The sequence below is a fragment of the Mycteria americana genome, chromosome 1 (genome assembly GCF_035582795.1).
Source record: "Mycteria americana isolate JAX WOST 10 ecotype Jacksonville Zoo and Gardens chromosome 1, USCA_MyAme_1.0, whole genome shotgun sequence".
Lineage (NCBI taxonomy): Eukaryota > Metazoa > Chordata > Aves > Ciconiiformes > Ciconiidae > Mycteria > Mycteria americana.
The window spans coordinates 32,365,466-32,388,687 of NC_134365.1; the positions used below are offsets into that span (position 1 = coordinate 32,365,466).

General features: G+C 36.5%; 1 protein-coding gene across 4 annotated transcripts in view; it reads left to right on the forward strand.

Annotated features, from left to right (window-relative positions):
* PNPLA8 (patatin like domain 8, phospholipase A2) overlaps positions 1–22,452 on the forward strand; it is a 43,212-nt gene extending 20,760 nt beyond the window's left edge. For all 4 annotated transcript variants that reach the window (XM_075494035.1, XM_075494065.1, XM_075494054.1 and 1 more), the window contains 2 exons: positions 19,408–19,603; positions 21,736–22,452. In XM_075494035.1, the coding sequence (XP_075350150.1) occupies positions 19,408–19,603; positions 21,736–22,010 (471 nt within the window). In that variant the 3' untranslated portion in view covers positions 22,011–22,452. The remainder of the gene's footprint in view (positions 1–19,407; positions 19,604–21,735) is intronic.
* Positions 22,453–23,222: the final 770 nt, after the last annotated feature.

The following is a 23,222-nucleotide window of genomic DNA, read 5'->3' on the forward strand; positions in this document are numbered from 1 at the left end:
TTCTTTAGTAGTTTTTTAACCATTGTGTTCTTGTCCTCCAGTGCCCCTTTATTGTTCTGCAGTTCTGAGTTTTAGAAGAATCCTTTTTAAAGTACATGTTAATTTAAAACTATTAGTATTTATTTTTAAAAAGATTTGTTGCAGATCCATGGCAGAAAGTACTACAAAAGGTGACTGAACCAGAGACCTTCCACAAAGACAGCATAGGATTCTATCACTTAAATTTAAAGAAAGCATCTATTACATTTCTGTCATATTAATTCATATGGTAGCATTAGCCTTAACTACTAGAAAGCAATAATAGCATATTTTGAGTAATAAGAGGTACCTGGATCACATACAGAATTTCTCATGGTGTCCATTAAAAGGCTGTGTAATCTCATTAGCATTGTAATGTGCATAAGTAATACTGAAGTTTAAAGACTTAACATATCAATAAAGAATATAAAATGAAGTAGTGAAACATTCATTAGATTAAGAGATAACAAACAGAAGCATTGATACAGAGAAACAGCTAGAATTTAATTGGAAAAAAGCTCCAGCATACTTCCATATTTTGAATTCATGTTTATAAGGAGATGGAATAATTATATTCAGCTATATAAAAGCTCTACATAAGTTGGGGGGTGAAGGGGAAGGGTTCCTATGGAGGGCAGGATGGTCCTACTACATCAACCAGATTCTGAGAGTTCTTCCATTTTATTCTGTTTCCCCTTTTTGTTAGGGTCTTTTTTTTTTCCCTCCCTTCCGCCCCCCAACCTCCCCAGTATGGTACATCTGGTTATCCCCAGAACATTTTAATCAAATACTACCTAAAATAAGCAAGTAAGGGTTTGGGGGTTTTTTTAAAGCTAAAAATGGAATAACACATCAGATATTCCAAGCTTAAGCACCGCTTGAAACCCTGAAATGTGGTCATCTTCTATCTGGCCAAGGAAAACTGGAAAGGGAGCTGCTTAGCCTTTGGAGCTGTTCCAAGCTGCTCCTTAACTGATTGAATGGGTCAGTGTTAAGCTATGTGAAGCACTTTTCTTCCTCTTCTCACCTTTCCACCCCCTCTTTCCTTGAATTGAGAGTACATCAAAGTCTGTCTGTGCTTCTGTATGACGAATAGCTAAATAAACAACATGATTTTTAACTTCTGCATAGTGCTTAGACAATTACTTGTCTAACATCATTTCTGAATTGCCAGACTTGTGTGAAATGCAGTAAGGTTGATATTAATTTCATCTATATTCACTTTTAAGACCAATTTACCAGACTAGAGAATGTATGATTAGTGTTAATAGAGATCAGATCCAGTATTCTCAGACACGCAGAGCTAGAATGAAGTCTAGTTCATTTTTCCTTACTCCAGACTCTTTGGACAAAGCCCTTCCATATTATCTTAACAACACTGTTTCACAAACTCACCATTCTTTTCTATTTGACGTATTTAATTACTGGAAAGCAAGGGCTTAGGATGTGGTTCACCTTTGTAAGCTGTAAAGAACTAAGTATGTTTTCAGTACTAAGCCCATTTATTGTAGTAGAACTAGATGCTAAATTTTCTGACTTAAACTTTCACATCATCTGAAAATTTCTCTTCTACCCAGGCATGATATTTAAACACTTTTGAATTCTTTTAGAATCCAAAGGTTGTCATCTTTCATGTCTTTCATGCTTTTCGTTCCCCAGATCACACTTTTCTTACCACATCTCTGTTTCCACATTATCTACTTTCTGTGGGATGTGCTTGGTTTTTTATGGACAGCCGGGTAGCAAGGTGCTACATGGCAAATGCTACATGACTGTCTTCATGCAGGTTCCTATCTCAGATTATAAAACCACCACTGCACACTCATGATGCCTTGAATTACCTTGTCTTAACCCTGGGGTAAGAGCCTCTATGCATGTAGCAGACTGTTACCCTTGTGTTCCTGGGTGTAATGGTACCTCAGCGGAAAATGCAAGGTAATCAAGAGTTTTATCTCTATTAAAGTATCCAAGATGAATTGAAAAGAATACGTATGCGTAAATATGTTTTTAAATAAATAGAATCCTAAATGCGGTCATATTCCTGTTTAAAATAGCTTTGTGATTATTTTTAAAGTATGTTAATAACTCTTAGTCCTTATTTATGAAATGAGCTATAACGATGAGATAGTAGATTTTTGTTAAGCCTTTATTCTTTATTCTAAAAGTATACTGCAATTGTCATGTTAAGTTCATCGACCAGGTCTTATATGATACTAACATTTGTAGTGTTATATGGAAATACTTGCTCTTTTTTGTCTTATCACTTTAAGCCTGTACACTGTCTAACAGGTTGGGCTGCTTTTGAACTACAGAAATAAATGAAGCATAATGTTGTTAGTCTCAATAGTACCGTGATTTTTGTAAAGTGTATCAGCACAGTACACATTAATTGTAAATAATAATTTATGCCAAAGGCTTCAATATTGTAGTACAGTGTCAGAAAGATGATGGTCTTTTGAGGATTTTTTTAATGGATTGGAAACTTCCATTAATTAATTAACACAATCTCTTTTCTGAATGTAAACCATGCTAGTTTCTCATTAACTTGTATATAAACACTGTGGAAGCAGATTATATTTCTAAATAGTTCAAAGAATAGAGATGGCCAAAATGTGAAAATAATTGTAAAATGTCTGTGAAAATTCAGAATAGTAAATATAATGGGATTTGTTTCCTGGCTTTGAAGCTTGGGACTCTAAAAGATTATATATGGAGACCAGGTTTTGTATTGGCTTATCAGTCACTTCTACATTTAAATTTAAATGAAAACCCCTCTGCAGTTGATCTGACTTAGGACTCTTCAAATGTGTGAAAATACTTATTTTGATAATGGAAATTCAGTGGATTTGTTTTATGGTCAACCTGCATATTCTTGTCTTACGTTACTAGATATGTTGAAATTGGAGTCCTTTCACAAACTGTATGAAGTAGTTGAATGAGAGTTATTCATAGGGTTGAGATTAATTTGTAAAGATTTTATGTATGCCTCTAGATGTATATGCTGGAATCATGCCTGAACTGAATGGTAGCTGTTCACTTTAACCCTCACTTTTCCAGAATATATACCTTTATATATGCACGTGTATTTTGTACACATGCATGCCCTTTCTCTGGGAGCATTCCAGTCTGACTTCCTGTACTAGTCACTGTAAATGTTCGAGGGGATTGTAAAATGTGTTTGTTTATTAATAAAGGTAATAAATTATTTTTACAGTTCTTCTGACGTAATTGTTTAGAAAGAGATTTCTAGGTGCCTGAACACTTGTTCTTATTTGTGCTGCAAATAATCTGATGCCAGGTTTGTTAAATTTCTGCAAAAAGCAAGCAGTTGAAAACCAAATAGCAATATTTACATTCAGGTCAATCATGCCATGCTATCTGGTTCCACTCTGTCAAGTAGGAAAAAACAGTGCAGCTGTTGGTAGATGAGGGGAGGAGGATTAATATTCTTTGTGGTTCAAAAGAGGAACACATTAACATTCAAAGGGATTTAATCCCTGTAACATGCTTCTCCAGGAACTGTGCAAGTCAAGAGAGACGAAGTCATGATGTTACAATATAGAAGCTGTATTGCCACATATGTCAGCTTTTTTATATTAAAATCTATTTATGAAGCACAGAGGGTCTCTTAACCTCTCCCCAGTCCTGTTACAACCAGGGATTTTTTTTTCCTACTACTTTTTTTTTTTCCCTCTACTTCCCACAGAGGGGTGTTGTTTCTTACATGTATTCCTCTTACTTTTTTTTTTTTTTTTTCTTTTTCTGTAGTGTGGAAAGCATTTGGGGTACTCAGTGTCATTTCAGTAGACAGTACAGTATGCTGAGGAAATTGCCAATTAATTAAAAGAGCAATTTAAGATTTAACAAAATCATTATGCACACTTCATTTACTAGCTTTTACAGTAAAAACTAAATTTGTCCCACAGGATTAATTAAAAGGGCAGCAGGGGTTGTGTGTGTGTGGTGGTGGTGAGTTTAACAAAGCAACAGATTTTTCTCAAAATAAAACATGCTTAATTTAGTACAAAGGACTTGATCGCCTTTTTCTTGATAGCTTCCCATGATTTCATTGCTGCATTACAATTCCATTTATTAAAATGCTGGTGTTGACTTACAGTAGTGTTCAAATAATCATATTTTCTTTGAACAAGATCAGATACTAAAGCAGTTAAATTGGCAGCTCATCTGTTAGTGGAGTTTTAATAATGCAGGTCTACCAGGATGTGTCGTGAGAATACAACCTAGAAATAAAAAATCTGTATAGTCCAATAATGTGATGTAAGTAAAATGTCAAGTCTCACCTTCGTTAAAAAAAGATAATACACAATTTCCTTATATTTTTCAAGCTTTTCCCTTCCTTTTATTAAGCAGTAAATCTGTAAAGCCATTTCATCTTTGTAGCTTGTTACAGGAGAGGCCTTCAAAAGTGATTCGCTTAGTGGATCCTACCCTAATTGGTTTTACACGGTAGCTTTTAAAATTAGATTCAAGGGTGCTTCCCAGGCTCTAAGAAGACATAGAATATAGGTCACATTGAAGTTCTTTTCATTCTTAGGATATGCCACGGTGATCAGTATGCACCAGAGCTTATACAGACTGCAGTTTAATAGGTGTATCTTGTTCTCACAATGATAGAAACAAATATTTCTTTGTTTCTCTGTGTACTTGTTGCCATACACATTTTCCTACAGCCTTGGAGGCAATGTCGCCTACTGTTTAAGGAAGAGGGAATTCACTGGAATGTGTTAGCTACATGGATATGTGCATTTCTTTTTTCTCTTATGGATTCTAGAGGTTTGGTTAGCGGCTCTTAAGGTGGACACACATGACACAGTTTACCAGCCGTCGTGAAATTGCTGTGGTTACTGCACCAGAAGTATTTTGCAGAGCAGACTGCTTGCAAGATTCCCTGCTGGGACTTGCTAAGTGAGGTGTTATTGGAAGATTTGTTTAGTGACATGAAATTTAGAGTGTATTTTGTTTAGCCATTTAACTTGGATGCGTTATAATTTTTATCTCCAATGATTCAGAGTGATGCTTTGCTAATGTAATTTTCAGAGTGCTTATTTAAAAAAAAAAAGAACACCTCACTCCCAAATGAGCTTTATTACATTTAACTATTTTTTTGCGTAGACTTCTGAGTCCATATATCTTTAGTGACATTGTTTACCAGCTAATATTTGCTATAAAACAAATCCTGTAAAATCAGAGGAGGCTGGTATAGTGAAAAACTAAGAACTGAGCGAATTCAGTAATCTCTGTACAAACGATCTAGGTTGCTGCTCTCTAGTTCTGATGTTACCAGCCACTGTTTCTTAGATCAAAAAGAACAATTTACTGACAATTCTTGATAGCTTGTAATTTTTATTTTCCCAGGTTGTATATCTGTCTAATGCTGACTTGGGGGCCATAATACTGACTGAATGGGGCCATATTTCCATATGAAATAGCCTTGTGATATTCATTACACATAAAAGCCTAAGAATGTAATGGGACTATTGATACACTGTTACCTCTTCCCTTAAGGAAAGCTTGTTTATGATAATATAGTCGTCTGGTGCTTAATGCAACCAATCACTTCATGCTTTGTCAGCTGCCATCCAGCCTCTAATTTGCCTTCTGTATTGTACTTTAGGAAACTGCCCTCTTCTTGTCGTGGATACAGGTCTTAGTTCTGTGATAGGAATAATTTTCAGCATGTATGCAAAATGATCATAAAGTCAATTAGTTCAACACCCAGTGCATTCCCATTAGTCAAATAGGGCACAGTGTCTAACCCCTATTTCCTGTACTGAGCTTCTCTTCCAATACAAGGATCAATCTATAGTGTTAATTTTGCAAATCCCAAATCAGTTGGCAATCTCTTCAAAGATTCTTTACCTTGCAATGTTTCTGTTACTGGCAGTATTTTTATACTGCTGTTTTTAGTAGCAGATATATTATAGATTTTTTACTACAAAATTTAGAATTATTTCAGCTGGCATTTCCATAGGGAAAAAAGATAAGGGAGTATAGGACAAAACAGTTTCCCTCAGGTCAAATTCAGTCCTCTGTCGTGGTTGCCAACTGCATCATAAAGTGTAGTTCATAAACATGTAAAGCTGTCTTTGCTGTTGCTACCCTTGTGGAAGGTTATTTCAAGAAGATATTTCTTCATTTTTCTCATGGCTAGAAAATTTCTGATTTTCACTCTTAAGTCTATTTGTAGCTAATGGATACAAATTGTCCTTGTGCCAGTAATGTTCTCTAGTTTAATGAACTTTTCTTCTTGTAGTATTTGCCCTTCTGATGTGTCTATAGAAAGCACTCATACCCTTTTTTATTTTGTTAGTCTAAATATGCCAGTCTGTCTCAGTCTTGCAAAATAGGCTCTGTGTTCTCTTGATCATCCCAATGGTCCTTCATTGCACCTGCTGCAGTTTGAGTAATCTTTCTTGAAACTGGACTATTCAGCGTGTTTTGGCATGACCCAAGACACACTGTGCAAAGTTGAATGATACACCAGATTCAAAAATTAGCATTTCTAAATTAAAAGCAAAATTCAGAGGAGGTAATTTGATCTGGCTGGAACACTGTATTCTAGATGATGTCTTAACTGTGTCATGTATTTCCTATTTCAGAGGAAGGTACAACTTAGAATTACAGTTGCCTTTCAACAGCTACTTCATATATAGGCGGTTAAAACATTCTGCGATAGTGCTCTACTCGGATCTTTCTCATGATTAGTCTGATTCTAACTTAGTTCTGAAGAGCAGAGCTTTGTGTTTATGAGCACTTTGCTTGGCTGTATGGCATCTCCTTTGGGTTTCCTTAGACCTTAGAGTCGTTCTCTATTTACAGTAAGGTTTTTGTATTTGCAAAGCCTCTATCTTTATAGTAACAGATTTCATTAGCAGTTGCATGCTTTTGAGAAATTAATAATAAAGAGGATGAGCCCCAAACCAGCCACTGAGGAATGCTGATAGAAAACAGTCCCAGCCAAAGAGTTCCCCATTCAGTATAGACTGTTGTCCCATCTGATCAGCCAGTTCTTTCTCCACTGTAGTCTCTTTCATCACTTCCAGTGGTCTGGTATGTAAGGTGCCTTATAAATCCAGATTTTCTTAATCTAAAAACTTCTGTTTCAATTTCTGTCTGCCTTTGATAAACCCATCTTGTATTTTGCCATCTAGGCATGTACTTATTAATTTAGAGGACTCATGAAAATGCAGAACTTTTCCTTCAGTTCTTTCTCCCCCTTCCCCCGCTCCCCACTGTAGATATAAATACTAGGTAGTTCATATTCAAATCCTGAACCCTTCACATCAATTATCTCCAATAATTAGTTCACTTTCTTAAATTTTATCCATTGTAAGATCAAATCCTTTAGTTATGAACCTGCTTTGTTGCAGCTGCAAGGAAATGAAATCTAATGTTTCAGTCAACAAATAAAGAATAAAATTGTATTAAGAAATTTAAATAGCTTACATAGTTTTATAAAAAAGAGGTTTTATGGGAAATCCAATTTCCGCTTGAAATTACAATATGAAAAATAAAAAGAAATTTGTGGAGTGTGTAATATATTTAGGTTTAGAAGTTGGCTGTAGAGTTAGCTTACAACATACTGATTATTGTACCATTTTAAACAGATGAATGACCAGCAGGTTTTTAGTAGCATTTATTGGTGATATATCCAATAACGAGTCACCTGGATTCCCTATGGATCACTACTAGTCTTCATACGCTCCTGTATTTTTTCTCAAAGCATTTTGAATTTCCTGTCATTTTACTATTCCTTAGTAAACTGATAGCTAAAAGCATAGACCAATTAGTTAGCAAAACTAATATCAGTAAATAAGATTAATAACAATCAGGTTATTGATATATATTTATATTGAGTCTTAAGAATATTTACATTGTTAGCTTGGGAAATGACATTTAAAGAATTTTGAAATTTTGAAAATCTAACATGGTCAGCTTTCACAAGGATTAAGATATCTCTGGATCTGGGATTGCTCACTTGTGGAGGTTTTATAGTAATGTGATTCTTTTGTGTAACTACTAGAGCTTTCTTCTTAGTATGATACACCCCATCATAGCAAATAGAGTTTTTATATGCTTCCTACATTAAATGTTGTCAGAAAGGACAAACCTTATAGACTTGAGCCCGCTAGTGTTATCTGACTTCAGAAGGATTTTATTCATATCCATGGGGTTTTTTTGGTGGGTGGTTGGTTGGTTGGGTTTTTTTTGTTGTACTCTTGAACCTTCCCTGTGCTTCACAAACATCGTATGGAGAACCCAAGCTCAGGCCTGTGTTTGGGGCCAGTATAGATTCAACCACAGGCCAGCTTTTTCTCTTAGGTTGCACACTATGATCCTCACTTGTAATATTACAGGCAATTCATCATTTGGGAACCACAGTTAAATACTATTTTGGTGATATGCCCTGTTGTTCATTGCAGAATTCACATAATTAAATCTGCAGTGCACAGCTTGTGCTTTTAACGACAATATATTTTATTGCCTAGTAATTCTTTCTTTCGTTATGTCTGCTAATATTTAGCAAATCTTCATCAGTACAATGTAAGAGTACATTTTCCATATGTGATATAAAACATGAATTCAGTAATGTCTTCAGAGCAGCTGGTCATTTTCTGTGAATTAATGACTTGCTGGGATGAGTTAATAATTTAAGATAATCGCCTAGCAGTCTACTTCAGCTGACCATTCATTCTAAAGAAATGTCAAGAACAAACATGGCTAATGTAGGGTAAAATAATGTAAAATGTATTATTAAATGTTTAGCTTATAATAGCAATAGTATTGATAGCTCTCAGAAGCATTTAGCATAACATTTGTGTGTATGCAAACAGTGTATTACGGTGTTGCTAATTTTTAGGAAAAAATGATAAATACTGTATGGGAGAACAGTTGTAGTGAAAAGGAAGCTTTTCAGTAAACTTTCAAACTTTATTACTTTTTTTTTTTTTACTTTATGTAATGTGATCTCATTATAAAATGTTCTCTTTTTGCAGCTGGTGTAGTAGAAGTCCAAATGTAGCTAATGTACCTTCTGATTTTTTTTTAAACTATCAGACAGCAGTAATGGAAATTTTAATATTAGAGTCATTCAATAATATAAATACAAATGCATTTAATTTTAATTTTCTGCACATTTTCTAAGGAATTTTTCCATTAGCCAGTTGAAGGGGAATCCCTTTTTCAGTGCACACTTCAGCAGTTACTTGTCAGAGTTCTAGTGTTTATTTTTCTAGTGTCTGAAGAGAAATCGTAATTTTGAGATAGCCTTACAAAGTAATGAGCACAAGACATTTATTTCAGGAATTTAAAGGAGCATCTCTGCCTATCCTTAAGTAACGGAATCGGTTCGTTCTGAAATTGTTATAAACTTGGTGTATAGGAGGATTGCATTAATATCTGTCACCAATTAAGGCCTCTCTTGAGAATCAGCATAGTGCAGAATACATCAAATTGTATGTCGTTGACCAAATAGCATGCCTATTAGCATGATTATGAAGCAAGGGTGAATCTTTCTAAATAAATTGCTTGAAATCTTTATACAAAGAGATAACTGTAGGTCATTGTATGCTTTACAGAAAATTATCTAATTTATTAAAAAATCTTTTCTCACTCATCTCTGTTGAAGCAAAGTGGATCAGACCCACCATTAGAATGAAGCTAAAACAAATTGTTCTAGTGCACTGTACATTTTAGACAGGTTTGTTAGAAATGTTGGTACCGCCATCCATTGCTTGCCACCAAGATAAAGAGGAAACAATTCTACTTGTGTACCATTTCATATTTATAAAACATTTTCTATTTCATGGGGTCAAAATAGTTTGTGCAAGGACATAAAGATTTCCTTTACATGCTGGGAGCTCCTCTTTCAACAGTTTCATCCTCAGTAGTACTGTGATCAGATTGATTGCTCACGAGAGGAGAGCCATAATTAATGTAATATTTCAAACATTTTTTTATATATTTAACAGAACAGGGAGATCATGTAACCTTTGTATTGAGGAGAGTATATCTGAGCTGAACACTATAGGGGCTAGGTTATTGCATAGTTAAATTTGAATGTATAGGTTCCTTTTTCACAAAGCATATATTAAGAACTGTAATTTGGTAGCCCAGTGATGTTTGAGCAAGCCTTAAAGCTTTATATGTGAATATACTAACATTCTCATAATGGCACTGGGCACACAGTGCAATGAGAGGACTAGGTCAGGATGTGAATCTTGAAATTAATCTGTATGAGTACATCTTACAGGTAGTAAAATATCTCTTCTGTTTCTCATTCCTGTCTTCTACTCTGAGGGCATTTGCTGCTACTTATGTAAATTACTGCTGATTTTACAGAATGATTCGGTAAGGCATACCCATTTTACTTATGGAAACTACAGTAAATGTATTTAGAGTAGTTATTTTAATTTTTGTAAGAAGTAACCGCTTGTTATAATGCAGGAACTCTTCAGACTCCTCATGTGAACCAATAAGCCTTATCCTTCATCTGCATATTTATTATATTTATGTTGACATTAAACATAGAATTTAAAAAATACTCTTCAAAAGTCCGTTCAGAATCTTAGCCTGTCTTGTCCTAGCCTGTGATAGCTTTGTACTAATTCTGTCTCCACTTTTTCACAAAGACAATGAAAGTAAACAACAGAGCAAGTCTGTAAAAGTGAACTAAAATGCAAAGCATGTCTGCATAGGCAGTGAGGTGAAGTGGTTACTATGGAGCCAACAAACTCAGCTTCCAAATATCGGACTTGGCTTTCTTAAGTTATATATCCTTCGTCCAGTGCTAGATCATTTTCTTCACAAAGTTTAGCATCATTTAAGTGAAACTGTGCAGCACACAGGATGTTACACAGAACAGTTACAAGGCACAGCTTGAGTCTGACAAAATTAGGAAATGCAATGCCAGCCTATGAATGTACAGAGTATTCTGAACTTGTTAGAAACAACTGCCCATGGTAAAGTATGGCTCAAACTGATTTTTTAATTTTAATATCTTAATTTTAAATAACTGTTTCCAAAGTATTGACTTAAATATGTGAGTGGTTACTTTATGGACGTTTCACCATAATTGTTTAATGGGACAAGTTTTTCAGAAGGTCCTGTGCTACCAGGCTCCCAAACGGTTTGGAGCACTTTCTTTGAGATTTCCCGATGTATTTTCTTTCTGATTGTAGAATTTGCCCCCATATTTTTCATAATCTTTAACCAGGCCTTTCTTTATCCCTAGAACTGGGCAAGCAGGGTATCTTCACCAGAGAATTTTCATTGGAGCATATGCCTACAAAAAGTGCATTTTTCCTGCTTTAAATAATTTATGATCTGGTAGTCAAATCACGAGGGAGTCGTCCCTGACTATTTTGCAACTATCAAAAAACTTACAGAAAATATGAGGTATAGTTTTAGACTTCTGGCTAATGACGAGCAAGCCCTAAAATTATGGTTACAATTGCATGGGGAATTTGTATGGTTACAATTGCATACAGATTTTTGGAAAAATCTGTATGAAAAAAATTTCATTGAATTCACTTGGGAATTAGCTGATAAAATATTAAACAAAACATAACAATGGAATGTTTACCACTTGGAAAGCCTTTGGCAAAAGACTGAAAGTAATGTCCCAGTCCCTGAATTCACTGCTTTGCTATCACTAACAAGCTTGGTTTTATATGTATTAAGCTCCATTTTAAGATTAATTTTATTACTTCCATTATTTTTTATTAGAAACTTTTAAAAAGCCTTCTTCCCTACTGTTTACTTGCATGATGACATTAGGAAAGTTACACACCCTTTTTCAGCATTTAATTGCATTAACGTTCCTACTATGGCACTTCATGTTCGGTGTACTGCCAGCAAATTGAGTGTGGAGTGGTTTTGCAAAGTTCAGCGTATGAAGAAACGTCTAGTACTTGGCACTGTGCTGACCGTAGCAGCACAGAAGGACACAAAAGGGAAAGGGTGACCCATGTATGTTTGGGAAGTGAAAAAGAGAGTTTGCAATTGGATTGAGAACTAGCTAATTGAGAAGAGATGGTGAAATGTAGGGAAAGCCAGACAATCTAAGAACGGGAGAATAGAGGGAACGAGGGGTCTGTTCTGGCTGTTTGCCCTACACTGAGTCCTGAGTCAGAACTCGGGACAATTGCACATTTTTGTGGATGTTGGTCAGCAGTTAGTCATTTGAAGAGTTCCTGTAAGTTACCCTTTCAGTTACAGATTCCAAGGTATGAGTTGCATGTGGAAAATGCAAACTTGCATTTTCCACAGGACTTAGACTGGACTGACAAAGTTCAATTTCTAGTAAGAATGCCTTTTAAAATGTAATTTCATTTTAGAGCTAAAATAACGTGCATCTATGATTCATATCATATTTCTTTAAATAGAGTAGAGCCTTAGGAGAACTGGGGGAGGACAGGGCCTCAGAGGGTTATCTGGTCCAGCCTTCCATTCAAAGCAGGATAAACCTCAAAGTTAGGTCACTTTGCTCAAGGCCTTGCCCAGTTGAGTTTTGAAAATATCCAAGGATGGAGATTCCACAGCTTCTCTGGCTCTTATTCTGCACTTTTTGAAAGAGTCTGGCTGTGTCTTCTCCCCCTTTAGGTAGTGGAAGACTGTGATTAGATTTCTCCTTGGCTTTCTCTTTTTCCAGGTTAAGCAAACCCCATTCCCTGCATCTCTTCTCCTATGTTATGTGCTTCAGCCCCCAAACCATCTTAATGGTTCTGTACATATTCCGGTTTTTCAGTGCCTTGTAACTGGGTGTCCAAAGCTGTACACAGTATTCCCAGTTTGACCTCATGAGTACTGAATAAAAGGGGATAATCACTTCACTTGACCTACTGGTTTTGCTTTTAGCCCAAGTGTATGTTGATAATCTAGTAGTTTATCTAATAAACTGTTTGTATTGCCTCTCCTTTTCTGTCTGTGCACACAGACAGTACCATACCATAGCAATATTTTTAATAATATACATGAAAGGAGGGACATTTGAAGACATTCCAGTCTGTCAAAAAGGAACTGATAACTTTATTAGGAACTGAAAAGGTTTAGGGCTGTGCATAAAATCAGCATTGCTTTGTAGAATTTGAATTGCATCTGAAGCTTACAGTATAATTTAAAGTATCACTTTATAGCAACAAGATTTTTACGCCATTGTATGTGGTATAAAGATCCTTTTTTGTTTGCAATATTTTGTTTATATGAAGGCTTTAGGAGATCAGAATTGTTCTGTGCTAGTATGGGTCCATGAAATATATGCTTTTCAATTATAAATTATGTTCTGATAATATATTCCATAAAATAGATAATGGGCACAAAGAATGCAATCCAGTATTCATACACTTTGAAGGTTGCATTCTGTCAATGCATTTTGCACATTTTGCTAATGTTGGTGTTTGCTGATGACTATACTTACAATCATGCTAAAATGCATTATTGTGTGAATACAGTTCTATTCATGGAAAGTCCAACACGTGAAACTTTCCCACAGTCATTCCATAGAGTATGCAGTGCAGCTTGTCACTAGTATACCTAGTTTCCCTAATCTTTTCAGCGATTGTCATATTTTTCCCCATAGCACATTGCAACTATCCACTTAGCTGTATTTCTAAAAAGTATTTTACTAGTGTTTGCTTTTGTTTGTTCCCCAGCCATGAATGTCTTTCAGTCAATGGCCTGAATCAATAAGTTTAATTGTTTGGGTTAAACTTTTTGCTTCTGGATTCCTGTTCTTGGTTTGTCATTCTTGTCTCCTGCAGAAGCATGCTGGGAAGATCCTAATTCTACCGTCATGCTAACTGAAAAATTTAAATTTAAGATTGAGAGATAGGTGGATGAAAGACAAGAGATTGTACCGAGCAAACAGAACATTTGAAATTGAATGGACTCATACAACGAATTACTTCCTTCTGAAAAAAGAGACAAACAAGAATTCAGATTTTGTCCAACAGGCATCTCTGTACCCATAGATCAGATAAATTGGCCTTGTTTTCTTCCAGTTGTTTAACTGCATGAAACTTTAAGGTGGCAAGAAAGCTCATAGAAACTAATATGGAAGAGGAAGCTATTGTGTTAGTCATCAAGACATTCCATACTACTAGCAGTCATTCAGTCTTTTGGTTATATTGCATTTTGGTTAATGTATTTATATAAACATCTTTTAAAAGCTGAGTGCTTACAATAAAAATATTTTAATTGGTAAGTTATAAATAATTTAGATTAGTTTTTATAATAACTACATAACAACTTCAACAGAATCAGAAAAGAAAACGAAGATACCAAATTTAGCAGTTCTCCAACACAAATTGACAGACTAAATATATAGGCATTCAGAGCAAGGATCAGTGAAGATTCTTATGATCTCAGTATATCTTATGTGCAAAACTGCAGTCGATCACTTGGAATTGTATTCCAATGTCTCAAGGACAAGCATGAAGAGGGACATGTCATGGTTACTTAAAATTACTTTTCTAAAAATTTAGACCTGGCTTTCATATTTCTGTATTGCTAGTTTAATGTATTTCTCAGGAAGGACTTTTTGTCCAGTTTTATGAAGTAGAGGAGTTATTCAGAATCAGAAAGGTTAGTTTCTATTTTTTAATCTTAGAACTGGAAAATTCTTTGTGGTTTACAGTTTTCTTCGGATTCACATACGTGTGAAATCATTCCAGCTAATTTTAAAACTTGTGAAGTATTTTTCCACAAGAATTTCAGCCTTTGACGTAATGAGCTCTAAGGTTTCTGGAGCTGCAGAATTAAATAAATTATTGCAGCATTTCCTTCATTGAGTCCTTAATAGTCCGATTTAACTAATAACATTATTTACTGCTTCAGTAGTTGATAATTGTAAGCAAAAGAGCAGTATGATGAGCATCTTTAACAGAGTAAGCTGATTTGAAGCACGATTGATTGGGATGTGGTCACTATCAACCACTATCTGTTTGGAGGGGAAGAAAAAAATCAGTTGCCTTCCTTATTGAGGCCTACTTCTAACTTTCAAAAAATGACATGTAGCTATATAAATGCTGGAAGCTATGTTAAAGGTGTCTAAATTCAAAATTATTAGGAATGGATATTTACTGTCACTTCAATAAACCTAAGTTGGAGAATGTTTAAATATGGAAATCATTGCACAAAGCTGTTAGTTATCACAATACATATTTGGTATGTGTTAGGTACTTTACCTTCCTTTGATCTTTTATTTGTCAATATTACAAAAATATTTTAGTATTCTAGTAGTATATACCCCCTAACTTTTGATAACACTAATTTTCCCATGGCGAAGCAATCATGTTTAATTAAATTATATTGACAAGATCAGTGGAAATTATTTGGTAAGCATGTTTTTAATCTAGGATTTAAAGAAAAAAGTAAGCACCACAAAGATAACTATGAACATTTGAGATTAAGATTCATGAGGAATTATATCAAGGACAAAAACATCCTTGTATTTAGTTTTCTGTGTAGAAGCTAATTTAAACATAAGCAAAGGATAATAGGCACGGAAGAGACCATTCATTTTAGCAGTGTTTTGAGCAAAGCGGACAGTATCCAGAAGGAGTTCAAAGAGCTTTTTGTAGGTTGAAATGAAAGCTTAATTAAAAAAAAAAAAAAACTCAAAAAACTCAGTTCAGTAATCCTGTTTTTACTTATTTATCTAGCACAGCTGTAGTTAAAAGGAGTTTCTGTAAAATGTTTACCAAGTCCACAATATTTTTTATTCTAACCTATTCCTGAGTAGAGTTGCCTTTTTTTATTGTTCTTGTAATGTGATGGTCAGGTATGGGATATAGGGAGTTCAGTGAGCTTTAGGATATAGGAAGCTTTTGCATAATGCTTATTGTAGTAAATAGTATGTTTCTTCTATATTTTACATGTTTTATTTGTATAGATTTTGAATGGCTATAAAGATATTCGTCTCTGCTATTGATAACGTTTTCAGCTTAAGTTTTGCCTTTATAACTGCTTTTTTTAAGGCATTCCCAATATAGAAAGTCCCGTTGAATTCAAAGTCCAAAGTAATCATTTCTTAGTTGGACTGAAGAGCATTTTATTTCCAAGAAGTGCTGAACGTACTTTTTGAGATTTGCTGGATCAAAATTTCCTTGTCTGAATGCTTCTCAGACTTATTGTCAGTCATACTGATTCTTATTAGTCCTAAAGTATTTTATCCTAGCCTCATCACCTATGTTTTTGACATGTTGCTAGCAAAAGATGTCTCTCCTCAGTTCCAGACCTACAAGAGTACCCTTTGTTCCTATTAGTCTTGGGCTGATTTCTGATCTTCAGACAAATTAAGCCTCACGTTCCCAGGGCCTCGCCCTCAGGGGGGACTTGAATCACAGAATCACAGAATCATATAGGTTGGAAAAGACCTTTAAGATCATTGAGTCCAACCATCATCCTTTAAGATCATCGAATCCTCCTGATACCTGATGAAAGGACAATACAGAAGAGCTCAAGCAACCTAAATTTCTCAAGTGCATAGATGACAACTTCCTGGCACAGTTGATAGAGGAGCCAAAAAAGAAGGGTGCTTTGCTGGACCTGATGCTTATGAAGAATAAAGAACTGGTCAGGGACATGAAAGTTAAAGAAAGCCTTGGCTACAGTGACTATGAGATGATGGAGTTCAAGATCTTAAGAGAAGGGAGCAGGGAAAAAAGCAGGACCACGGCCCTGGATTTCAGGAGAGCAGACTTCATCCTCTTCAGATCTCTGCTTGGAAGAATCCCATGGACTATGGCCTTGAAGAGAGGAGGGGTCCAGGAGAGCTGGCTGATACTCAGTGATCACTTCCTCCAAGCTCAAGAAAGGACCATCCCCACAAGTAGGAAATCAAGCAAAGGTGTCAGGCACAGATGAGCAAGCAGGTCCTAACTGAACTCAGACATAAAAAGGAAGTGTACAAGAGGTGGAAGCAGGGGCAGGTGACCCAGGAGGAGTATAGAGCTCCTATCCAGTCTTGCAGAGATGGGGTTAGGAAAGCAAAAGCTGGCCTGGAGTTGAATCTGGAGAGGTATGTGAAGGGCAACAACAAAGGATTCTACAAGTACATAAACAGCAAAAGGAAGACTAGGGAGAACATGGGCCCGCTACTGAATGGGTCAGGGGAGCTGGCGACAAATGACATGGAAAAGGCCAAGGTGCTTAATGCTGTCTTTGTCTCAGTCTTTACCAGTAAAAATGGCTTTCAGGAATCCCAGGCCCCTGAAGCTAGTGGGAAAGTCTGGTGCAGGACTTATACGTGCAGGACTTATACAAGTATAAGGAGGACTTATACTTGGTGGAGGAGAACCAGGTTAGGGAGCAGATAAACTGGGCATACATAAATTCATAGGGCCTGATGGGTTTCACCCATGAGTGCTGATGGAGCTGGCTGATGCCATTGCAAGGCGATTCTTGATTATCTTTAAATGATCGTGGTGATTGGGAGAGCAAATATCATTCCTGTCTTCAGGAAGGGCAAGAAGAAAGCTCTGGGGAACTACAGGCTAGTTGGCCTCAGCCCAATCCCTCAGGAGGTGATGGAGGAAATCCTCCTGGAAAGGATTTCCAAAGTCATGAAGGACAAGAAGGTGTTCATGAGTAGTCAGCATGGATTTACAAAGGGGAACTAATGATTGATCAACCTGGTAGCCTTCTGCAATGAGGTGACTAGCTTGGTGGACAAGTGGAAAGCCGTAGATGTTGTTTACCTCAACTTTAGTAAAGCTTATGACACCACCTGTAACATCACAGACAAGCTGACAAAGTGTGGGTTAGATAAGTAGACAGTGAGGTGGATTGCAAACTAGCCGAATGGCCAGGCCCTGAGAGTTGGGATCAGTGTCACAAAGTCCAGTTGGAAGCAAGTCACTAGAGGTGTACCCCAGGGGTCAATACTGGCGCCAGTACTATTTCACATCTTCATTAATGACCTGGATGATGGGACAGAGTGCACCTGCAGGCAGTTCGCAGATGGTACAAACCTGGGAGGAATGGGTGGTACACCAGATGGTTGGGCCACCTCTCAGAGGGTCCTCAGCAGGCTGGAGAATTCTCGTGAAGTTCAACAATGGGAAAGGTAGAGTCCTGCATCTTGGGAGGAATAACCCCATGCACCAACCCACACTGGGGACTGACTGGTTGTAAAGCAGCTTGGCAGAGAAGGACCTTGGGGTCCTGGTGGACAGCAAGCTGAACACGAGCCAGCAATGCACCCTTGTGGCAAAAAAGGCCAACAGCATCCTGGGCTGCATTAAGGACAGTGTTGCCAGCAGGTCAAGGGAGATGATCCTTCCTCTCTGCACTGCTGAGGCCGCACCTGGAGTACTGTGTCCAGTTCCCCAGTACAACAGAGACATGAGCATACTGCAGTGAGTCCAGCGCAGGGCCACAAAGATGATTAAGGGACTGGAGCATCTCTCATACAACAAGAGACTGAGAGAGCTGGGACTGTTCAGCCTAGAGAAGAGAAGGCTCAGGGGGGATCTTATCAATGTGTACAAATAAAGGATGGGAGGGAATGAAGATCAGGGAGCCGTACTCTTCCCAGTAGTGCCCACTGACAGGACAAAAGACAATGGCACAAATGAAAATACATGAAGTTCCATCTGAACACCAGAACATTTTCTACTGTGAGGGTGGTCAAACACTGGAACAGGTTGCCCAGAGAGGTTGCGGAGTCTCCATTTGTGGAGATACTCAAAATCTGACTGGACATGGCTTTGGGCAATGTGCTCTAGCTGACCCTGCTTGAGCAGGGGGGTTGGACCAGATGAGATCAATAGGTCCCTTCCAACCTAAATGACTCTGTGATTTTCCAAGTCTTGAATCCAGGTTATAGCATCCTGTGTAATGACTGTGGTTATAAAGTAGCTTTGGCCAAGCTTCGCTCTTGCAAATTTTTATTTTTTTTTTTTTTTTTGGAATCTGCAGGTAGTGATTTGGATTTTGTTACAGAATATATCCTTGTAATACCAGTAATAAACATTTTGAGATGCAGACTTTTTGATTGTTTAAGAAATTGTCAATATGCATATCTGTCTTTCCTAAAAGGTCTTCAGAAGATTAAGTCATAACTTCTTCAGATAGTCCAGTGAATGCTGCTGTTTCAGCCTACCTCTTCTATACAATACTCACAACAGCAGAACTGATCACAGATGCAGGAGCTGCTCTGACAGTGTCCATAAGCCCAGGAAGCCTAGCTACGCAGCTGCTGCATAGCACAAACAGAACAGTTGCACAAAAGATGGAAATGAATGCTTATTTGATTTAATTGATTTTGTATATTAGTGCTATGCTAGTTTAGTTTAGAGTTGTAGTTTCTTTTATGACCATATGTTATGTATAGTACTAACATTTGTATTTATTTTTAATTTACAGGATGGAGGTCTGCTTCTAAATAATCCTTCTGCACTGGCAGTTCATGAGTGCAAGTGTCTTTGGCCAAATGTTCCATTGCAGTGTCTGATATCACTGGGCACTGGTCGATACGAAAGCGAGGGAAGGACCAATGTCACCTACACCAGTTTGAAAGCCAAACTCACAAATGTTATCAGCAGTGCAACTGATACAGAAGGTTGGTGTCTTAAGATACATTTATATTGTGACTGTTTTCAGTTTTTATGTTTCTTAGAATTGTAGTTCCAATTCAGAGAGCAATCTGCAACCTTTTGTCTTCCCCCTTCTCTTCTCTACCCGCCCCATTGAAACTACTTGAAACACGTTTCTCCGTAACTTGTTCTGTATAGTTGGTGTTTTAGTACCAGTATTACAGGTTTTCTGGAGATGATAATATGAATGCGTTTCTTAGCCTTATCTCTGTGAATCTTCATCTTCACTATGTTGTTGCTAAGCTCTTTTAGTTTATGAGTTCTCAACTGTTAATATGAGGTTGGTGACATAGGTATACTAAAAATAAAAGATACCTCAAAATTTATCAGAATGACAATGATAATCCAACAGGATTTATACAAAGTGATGTGTTTTTACTTTTGCTTCAGGATAAAGGCATACTCAAGAATTCATTTCAGTAGAAAAATCATATTTTCTTATATTTGGGTTGTTTTTCCCATAAACAGAAATGCTTCATAGTTAATATAGAACACTAATTGGTTTTCAGCAGCTTCAGAAAAAGTATGTTAGTTCTGTTCTTTTCTGTATGTGCTTCTATACATGTGCTTTTCCAAGGGCTAGACTGTATCTGCCACTGGTCGTGACTTCCATTGCTGTCAGGAGGAGCCAAGCATCTGTTTTCCAAAATAAACTCTGTTCCTAGCATGGGAGTACACTGGAGCTCTATCACTAGCAGTTTACATCTGTTTTGTTTTTATAAACAGGAAATATTGATATGCAGATACTTCCCCCCTCCCTCTCTTACAAAGGAAACTGATACTGTAAAAAGCTGGGGAACAAGAAATACTCTTACGGTCTGGATCCCTTGCTCAGAGATCATGCATGATCTCTGTCAACTGACTGTCATTAGTAAGAAACAGCTAGATTTTGGGCCACCTTTGTTTTTTGCACAATCGTGGAAAGGCAGTGGGAATTGTGGGAAGGAGAGACATGCTGTCCACTTTTTATCAAAGGAAGAAAAAATTTCATGGCAGCTGAAAAATTGGGCAAGAAATTTGATGGGGAAGAGGAGGAAGGGAAGCATTGTGGAGACCAAAGGAGAGGAAATAGAAAGAGGGGAGAGTAGATTTGAGCAAACGGGAAGTTATATTATGAAGGAAGAAGGGCAGAGTATTAAATAGGGCAAGAAAGAGTGGATGTGGTGAGACAAGAACAGAGACACAGGTGAGTAATTTATGGGAGGAGGGACCAAGCAGAGATTTCCAGTTAACAAGAATCTTTTGCTGTAGTCTTACCCATGATATTTTTTTCACTTTAAAATTTTTATATAACAGTAGATGTTTAAAAGAATGGAGGAGCGTGGCAAGAATGCAAAGGACGTGGAAATACAAGAGAATGAAAGATGAAGGAACTACTGGAAATGGAATTTTAAGGGAGCCAACAAAGAGAAGAGAGATCTAAAAGGGGAGAGAAAATAGGTTATAAAAGAGAGGGGAAAAGGAAGAGAGGAACATATAAATACATTACATTGCCAGTTTATTATTGCACTAGTTAACTGTTACAATTTAACTTGAACATTTTAAATTAAATGAATATTAAATTCAAATCGAAAATCTGTAGTAATATATTAAAAAATGAATTAGTTGCAAGCAAAAGAAAGCTTTAAACCTACATATTTTTTACTGCCGTCTTTTGAGATTAGAGAACATATAGCTGTCGTTTACATAATACCTACTTCCGTTAGTGCTGAGCGTAACAAATCATGGGTATCCTGAATGGGAATATATAAGTTACATTGCTGCTCTTCAGAATGCGCTCTCACTTGTAAAGGAATGGAATGTACATGTAATTGAAAATGTGGATAGCTGCAAAGCCTTCTTAATTGTCATACCAGTGAAGTTGTCTTAGAATAGAAGATGAAGCTTTTCCAGAGTAAACAGAGCTACAGGGTCATTTGCAAACTTTCTAAAGAGAAAGGGGTTTTGATAAGGCAATGGTGGAAAAACGTTTACTCAGCAAAGCAGCACATATTTACACTTACTGTGTCACTCCAGAACACTTGTTGTTCAGAGACTGTAGGACTATTTGTCTGTCTCATGTAAATATAACTGTTTTCTTCGTTTGTTGTCAATACAGAAGTTCACACCATGCTGGATGCACTGTTACCTCCAGATACTTACTTCAGATTCAACCCTCTCATGAATGAAGACATACCTCTGGATGAAAGTCGTAAAGAGAAACTCAATCAGCTGCAGACAGATGGAATCCGTTATTTAGAACGAAATGAAGAAAAACTGAGAAAAGCTGCAAAAATATTGACACAAGAAAAAACAACTTTGCAGAGACTTCAGGACTGGATAAGATTAAAGGCTGACATGTATGAAGGCCTTCCATTTCTTTCCAAATTGTGAATGTGTAATGCATGAAAGATCATAAATGTAAATCTTGTTCCAGAAAATCCATTCAGTACTGTAAAGGAAGAATGTTTATTGGGGGTAAATAACATCTTTGGAAAGCTATCAGAATTCTGGAGAGAGCAATTCAGGATGGCTGTTTTGTGCACACTCACTCGATACAAGTTTTTATGGTGTTAATTATTTTTTGAACTTTACAGTTCTTACTGTTCCTCTATTTAAGTTTCTTAAAGTCTGTAAAACTGAAAATTATGAAAACAATTGTGCTATGCATTTTCAGATGTATGTACCATAATTATGGTGGCAGTAAAACTTTATTTATCAACTACCAGGCTTATTCAAAATTAACAAAAAATAAAATCCTCATTCACTTTAGTGTAGGCAGTATACCTGTTAGGCTCTTATGTAGCCAGTGAAATTAATAGAAATGTAACATTCTTACAAAAACTTTGCCTGTGGTAATTGCACTTTTACATTTGAAAGATAACATTTAAATTCTTTTTTTATTTTCAGTGGTTTTTGTACATAACAGTATTGAGTAAGATGTTTGGATGACTATAAATGGCATATTAAATTATCAAAATTAACTGATATTTTTAGGACTTGCTGCTTATTGTTTTTATTGGGATAACTTCAGATTGGTTCATTCATTATTTGAAAATAATCCCAAGCCCGAAAACTTCACTTGAGCAGCTATTCGTGTCAGGGAATAAAGGAAATAAAATCTTGAAGTAGTTCATGTGAGTGAGAAGCTTACTACAGAAGCTTCAGTTTTCGGTGCCAAACTTCAGGTGTCTCTAGTTAAGAAGAAAATTAGCAGTTGATACATGAAATAATAAATTATGTATTTCCTTTTGTCTCCTCAGTTTCATACATGCATCCTCTTGAAATTACCTTAGAGTTGTGAAGTTAACATTTAGAGCTTACTGTGATCTTACTGCTCATTCCTTTGCAACTTTCTGCTTATGTCAAGAAGGGTGGTGTGGTAAGCTATGACGATATAGTACGTGAATGAAACCATATTTTCAACAACAGGAAGGTACACATGAGTTCTTTGAAACAGTGTGACTGCAGTGAAATTTGAGTTAGACACAGCTGCTGTCCCACATTGGGCATGTACCCATTAATAAGATTGCTTGACAGGTTTCTGGGTGAGCTTTTGCCTCTTAGTAGACAGCTACAGTACATGAAAATATTTACTAGATAAAA